Genomic DNA, 7,212 nt, shown 5'->3' on the forward strand with positions numbered 1-7,212 from the left:
TCAACCTTTTAGCATTTTTAATTTTTGAAATTATTATCATAGAATGAAAAAAATGCTTATTTTTCCCATATCTTGCGAGTAAGTTGTTATTTTTGTAAAAAAATAAACATACTAATTTTAAACGCTGTTTAAAGTCAATTTTTAAAACCCCGTGATATAATAATCTTTACTTTTATTAAAAAACTTAATATCTCGAGAGTATATTTTTATTTATTTTTATCTAAAAATTAATTTTTTATCGTAGCCTTCAGCCGAGTTTGTTGTAATTTTAGGTTAGTGCAACTTTGAGATTGTAAACTTTCAGATCAATTTTCACAAACCTAGGTAATTTGTTTTAATACAATTTTTTGCCTTAATTTAGTAGCCATTCACCTTGGAAATAGATTTTTGTGTTATTTTTAAATAGTGATTTTGATTTTACAAAATTTTTTCCCCTCTTAAAAAATAACTATTTTGTTGGTTATCTAGTTCTGTACTGCCACCCTTCAATTTTGATTTGGAACTGGGGATTTTAAAAGAGATATATTTAATTCTGCATTTGAGAAGGGAATTTTCTGAAAGAATGATAATTTTGAGTTCACTCATAGAATTTTTCAAAAGAATTATAACAATTAAATGTATTTTTAACTTAGAACAGCGAATTTTCGAGAAAAATTATAATTTTGAGTTGAAACAGGAAGAGGAAATTTTTGAGAAGAATTATTATTATTTTTTACTTATTTTTAATTATTATTTTCCAAGAGAATTAAAATTTCGAGTTAGAAGATGGAATACTTGGTTTTACAATAAAAAACTGAAACTTACAATTGGTATTTCTTTCACAATTTTAGGAAGGTAATCATGCAAGATATAGTCAAGTACTCAGACTTTACAACCGAAAAGTTTCTTGAGATTCACACTCGCATGAGGAAAGTTGTAGATACGATAAAACCAATTGAAGAGTATAAGGACTTTGTAGGGAAACATAGGTGAGCAGTTTATCAATTAAAATTGGATTTAAATTAAATAAAAATTTTCAATCGCATTTCTAAGATTATATTCTATTTTCCTTTTATTCGTAATTGAATTAGAACCAGGCCAGCATCGCCGATACGGTTTACATTTGATGAAAATCTGGTGGAAGACACTTCGGGTAAATTACAGCCGAACAAGTTGACGGTTGACAATTTGACGATAGACTGGCTGCGCAATCGACTATCAGAATTGGAAGCTTCCCTCAAAACAACGCAGCAGAGTCGACAAACTTCACAATCTATGGACATTAATTGTGATTCTAAGTCAGTATTGTAAAATCCATATCTCTTTTATTTTACTTTATCTTTAAAATATCTGTCTACATTCATGTATAGTTGGATTCTGATTTAAATATATATATATATTTTTTTTTTTCTAGAACGTTGATCCTGGATTATTCACAGGAAAGAAAAGAACTTGGGCTTCGTTGTCAAGAAAAAAAGTTACAGAGACAGGCCGAAGTAATTAGAAGTGCCCTTAATGAACTCGGTTGCGAGGAATTGCCTTCAGGTTGTGATCTTTCCGTCGAAGGATCTTTTACTGAAACGCCACCGATTAGCAAGGTATGTTTTATAAAAAGATATTAATTATTAGATGCATTATATTAATTTTTGTACCCTCCAAGTGCCAACATACGCAAGCAGAAATGAAGGGCGATTCAAGTGTTAGGTAAGACTGACATTTTTTTAATCGGTTTCAAAGAAAACATTAATTTTAAAATTGTAAAAGAGCATTGTCTGATGCTTGAATCGCTCCAGTAAAACGTGTCTATTGAAAACCTATATAAATATTATTTCCCCATCTATTTTGATTCTATAATGTCAGTTTTTACCTCGGGTCTTATCCTCCTGGTTAAATTGCATTTGCAGAAAAAAACGATCATAGATAATGGTATCTTCACGCTTAGGCGAAACCAGCGATTGATGACGATATTCAGAACTCCCTTCAAGTCGTTGCCAATGATTCATGAAACGAAAAACGGAGTGATTAGAGCGTGTAGCGAAGGCCCTACATTTAAAAACATCGATATCCCGCCAGTTGTACGTCTTATCATGTTTGTTTGTGTGTGTTTTCGAGTGTCCAACCCAGCGATCTGACATTACCGAAAATATTAATAAAGACGCAATTATTTTCAAAAAAAAAAAAAAAAATGTCAAAAAGTAATTTTTCCTTTATTGATACAATTCTGCATGGAGTTGTTTTCTTCTAATTCTAATAATAATTTCAAGATCTTTTTGCAAAGATTAAATTGAATTAACCTTTTTATAAAAAACTATTAAAGAAGAGGAATATTTCTATAAAAATTTTATTTGAAATTGATTTTACTGAAATAAACAGAAATTGAGGTAATAGATTTGGTGTGATTGGGGGACCGGTGACAAATATTAAAGAATTTTACCTAATTATTAAAAAACTGGTTCCGCAATTTTAGAAAGACTTTTTGATCAAATACAAAAGTTTGAGATTCTTTTTATAAAGAGATAAGGTAACTTCTCAACTTCTCAAGATACAACAAAGTATGGGATAGGGTTATTAATGGGTTAAAGGATCATCCTTGTTCCTTTACAGGACGAAAAGTGAGATAGTTTGGAAATGTGTGTTTTAATTATAAATCTTTTTCATGCTTATTTTGTATAAAATTATTCCTGATAAAATAGATGACTTTTCGATCTTGAATACAGATTTTTAAATAGAGACACTAAATTCATGTTTCGTTCCAATCTGTCGGGGTTTTTAAAGAATATTTTAAGAATTATTTTAATTGAGGTTTAAATAATTTACCTCAATTTCTTCAAACAAGTCTTTTGATTTAAATTTAAAAAAAGAATGAATATTAATATTAGCAATTTTGTAAATGTATTCATTTTTGGATTATTATTTTTTCTTTGTTGGAAAATTTAATAATCTAAATAAAGTGTTTTAGAACCAAGCACAAATTATAGTCAATTTTAGTAGATATAAAATATGATGTGCTGCCTGATGTGCTGATTTTATTCTAACACCAGGATTAAAAAAAAGGTATATAATTTATCTTTAAAACGGCTAGGTTGGCCACTGAGCCGTGAAACCTATAAGATAATGGGAATTTTTGAGATAGGAAAACCCCAGACAACGATGGTGAATTTATTTTTTGACCAGGAATTTTTTAAATTTGAATGTTCAAGCTACATTTTGAATAGTTTTAAATGTAACATATATCATACGATATTAGGCAATTTTAAATTTGTAACAATTTGTAACATTTTCAAATAAAGAAGTTGTTAATAGTTTCGAAGACCTAAAAAGTAAAAAAATTAAAAGTGTTTTAATTTTTATAATTTGCACAGTAAAAGGTTTCGACACGTATATTTTCAAAGTTAAACGATTTTAAAATAAAAGAATTTAAGTTTAAAGGATTCCAGTATAAAAAACGTTTTAATTTCACATGTGTATTTTAAAAAGTGGTTAATTCTAATCGATCTTTAGAAGTTTCCAATTTAAAATCATGTACTTTTAAACTCTCTTTGGAATAGTTCTATTTTGAAGGTTTACAACTGAAAATTCTCCACCCTTGGACAATACGTAAAAATGAACGTGTGATTTTATTCTGATAACGGCAATTTTATACATTTCTAATCTCATAAAGTACAATACCAACTACATTTATCTATAAGCCCATTCTCCGGCCAAATATCCAGATTGAGCTGTTGCTAAAGTGCCTTAATTTTTACAATAATAACATAAATTTTGTTTCTCATAACCATACGAAATGTAATAAAATTCTGCGTCTAATTTCCAATTTTTCGAAAACATCGAATTTGATGTTTTTTTGCAATATTGTTTTATTAAGCTGATAAATAATTAATATGAGTATTAAAATTAAGGAACTTTAGCAACAGCTAAAGAAAAACGGGCGTGTAGCTAATTTCCGTCGGTTTATTTTTATGAACTTAAAAATTGTGCAGATTCGAATTATCTACATTATTTTAAAATGGATTTACTTCCAAGGCATCAAATTTGAAATTATTAAGTTTGTAAAAAAATGTATAATTTTTAATACTTGTTTCCGGAATTGTTAAAATGTGACATTTCATTACAAAATTTTCAAATTGAAGATTATTTTAAAGATGCTGATTCTTGAAGCTCTTCGAAATAAACCTATTCTAATTAAAAGAGTTCCTTTTTATACATTGAAATTATTGAACGGCCTGAACATAAAATTGTTGAATTTTAAATGTTTCGCATTCAGAAGAGTTACTTCGAGTACTTCAATTTGCATTCTAATTTTGATTACTTCAAATTACAAACTTTTAAATTTAAAAAGATTAAAATTAAATTAACAATTAATTATGTGTACGTCAGTAATAAATAACCAAGTTTGCGATTTCCTGAAATTATAATTAAATAATTTTTAATTCAGCGAAAAATTGCTGCAAATGCCTCCTGGATAAACAAAGAAATATAAATCATCCGCGAGATCTATACCCCGAAGTGTGATAATATGCATGAGAAATTCATTTTTGCACGACCAGTGTCTTGTATTCTTATCTACTTTCTAATTTATTACATATAATTTAATAATATTAATGGTAATTTTTTGTTAAATCAAAAGAAATTATTGTTTTAATATGAATTATGAACGTGCTGATAAAAATGTGTAATTTTGGTCAAACTTAATACAGGTACCACTCCGCGGCGTAACGAATTCAGCGAATAATCAAAAGGGAACTGGAAGTGTAGGTTTGATGGAAGAAGAATGGTTTCATGGTGTTTTACCGAGAGAAGAAGTCGTGAGACTTTTGGTCAATAAGGGAGATTTCCTGGTGAGGGAAACTACTAGAAACGACGAGTGTCAGATTGCTTTATCTGTTTGTTGGGATGGACACAAACATTTCATCGTTCAAACAACTCCAGAGGTAAATAAAAAAGTCTTATTTCCAGTTTAGGAAATTAGGGGCCGTTCAAAAAGTACATTACGCTATTATTAACACTTTTTTTGACAAAGACATTCTAGAGTGAACTAAACACATCCTTCTTTTAAATTGAAGAATTGCTACAGGTCAGGTAATTACAGGAAGTTATGGAAAACCTAGCAGAGTTAGGAAATTTACTAACAAGTAAAGTTGGAATTAATTTTAATATTATGGTTAAAAATCGCAACTATTTGTGTGAAAATTTATCTGGTTTGCCTGAAGATTCAAACCATTTTTTTATAAAATTAATCTTTTTTGGTTGAATTCAACTATTTTTGGTATAAAATTAAAATCCTTTATGGTTGAAATATCAAATATCACATTGTTCGTTGAGATGTTATCTTTTTCGGTTGAAAATTCAACTACTTAGTTGGAAGTGAAACTACTTTGTTAAAAAAAAAATAATAATTTGGTTCTGATTCATCGTTTTAATTGAAAAATATTTTGTTTTTGTTCGAAATTTAATCACTTTGTTCAGATTTGTGTGTTTTAACTGAAAATTTAACTCGTACAGGTTTGGTTAAAAGTTTATCTTTTTAAGTTAAAAATTCAAATATTTGGTTTAAAATTTCTGTATTTTATTGAAAATCATCTTTTTGGTTGGAGATTCTTTTGAAAATTCAAATATCTGGTTGAAAATTCGTGTAATTTCATAAAATTGTATCTATTTTGGTAGAAATTTCATCTTCTTGGTTGAAAGTTGATCTTTTTGGTTGAAAGGAAGGTTTTTTTATTTAGAAATAATTTTATTAACTGGAAATGTAACTGTTCCGCTTTTTGTTAAAAATTTATGTTTTTGATAGAAATGCAGTCTTCTTGGTTAAAAATGATACTATTTCGTTGAAAATTTGCTTTGATTTTATTGAAAATTAATTTTTGGAGTGAAAATTGAACTATTTGTCAAAAATCCTTTTTCTGTATAAGAGTACTCTCATTAGTTGAAATTTCCTTTTTTTAAATTTAAAATTCATTTCTTTGGTCCAAAATTTAACTGTTTTGTTGAAAATTCGTTTGTTTTTTGGCTGAAAATTCATTTTAATAACTGAAAATGATCCGACTTTATTTTGGTTAGAAAACTGATCTTTTTAGTTTAAAATTTATATATTTGATTAACAGTGACATTTTTTTAGTTAAAGATTCATCATTTTACTTTATAATTCACTTAAACTTTCATTTTGTGTGGGAAATTTACCTTTTTTGATAAAAATGTATTCTTTTTCGTTACAAGCATATCTGTTAGTAGAAAATTTTACCGTTATATTTTTTGTTAAAAATTTATTTCTTTTATTAAATAAACAAACTATTTAGTTGAAAATTCATTTTTTGTTGTTGACAAATTTCTGTTGAAAAATGTTTGTTGATAAATTTATTTTTTAAGCTGAAATTCATGCACTTTGTTAAGAATGATTCTATTTTGGTAGAAAATTATTCTTTTTGGTTGATAATTCAACTATTTATTTAAACATTAATACAAATAGTTAAAGATTCATCATTGTATTAAAAATTAATTTCTTTGGTTATAAATGTATCTTTTTGACTTAAAAACGCAACTAAAAAGTATTTAAAATATATTTAGAAACAACATCTTTTTGCATCAACATTATTAATTTTCTAGATGTATGCTTGGTTTTATATACAGGAATTTAGAAACTGAGATATTGTAGCAACCCCGAATAAGGCACTGTTTAATGCCAATCATATGTTTTCTATTACTCTGACGTCTTTTATCATTTAAATTTAGCACCCTTTCAAATTTGAAGCGAAACATTTTCCCGAAAAATGTAAATAATGCAATTATTATAAATAAAGATAGAAATTACGATTTTTTAGTCCTAATTAAAAATGTTCATAAGTGCTCATTAAATACTCAAAGCATACAAGGTCAAGCATATTCTCGTGTTATTAAATTTTAAAAAATGTTCAACGAAAGAATTAGGTTTTCAAGCTTAAAAGTCGAAGGTCTTAGAAAATAGTTGATTTTTAAACTCGAAAAAGTTAATTATCAACCAAATAGTAAAATTAAAAAATCATTTATTAACTAAATAGTTGCATTCTCAATTTGCAAAGTTGAATTTTCAACCAAATGGTCGTATTTTTAAACAAAAAGATTAAATTTCAACCAAAAACAGTTGCATTATCAACGACTTTTTTTGAAGACAATTGATTAATTAATCAATCTAAAAGGGCGTGTTTTCTATCCAAACAGACCAATGTTCAACAAAATAGTTAAATGTTCGATAATGTA

At 27.2% G+C, this 7,212-nt stretch overlaps 1 protein-coding gene across 3 annotated transcripts in view; it reads left to right on the forward strand.

Annotated features, from left to right (window-relative positions):
- The window catches only part of LOC117177843 (tyrosine-protein kinase Fer), a 23,968-nt gene that overhangs the window by 7,730 nt on the left and 9,026 nt on the right, over positions 1 to 7,212 (forward strand). For 2 of the 3 annotated variants that reach the window (XM_033368829.1, XM_033368831.1), the window contains 5 exons: positions 831 to 968; positions 1,071 to 1,277; positions 1,394 to 1,577; positions 1,884 to 2,054; positions 4,677 to 4,910. In XM_033368829.1, the coding sequence (XP_033224720.1) occupies positions 831 to 968; positions 1,071 to 1,277; positions 1,394 to 1,577; positions 1,884 to 2,054; positions 4,677 to 4,910 (934 nt within the window). The remainder of the gene's footprint in view (positions 1 to 830; positions 969 to 1,070; positions 1,278 to 1,393; positions 1,578 to 1,883; positions 2,055 to 4,676; positions 4,911 to 7,212) is intronic. The other variant, XM_033368830.1, reaches the window with a different exon arrangement.

The sequence above is a fragment of the Belonocnema kinseyi genome, chromosome 8 (assembly GCF_010883055.1).
Source record: "Belonocnema kinseyi isolate 2016_QV_RU_SX_M_011 chromosome 8, B_treatae_v1, whole genome shotgun sequence".
In the NCBI taxonomy this organism is placed as follows: domain Eukaryota; kingdom Metazoa; phylum Arthropoda; class Insecta; order Hymenoptera; family Cynipidae; genus Belonocnema; species Belonocnema kinseyi.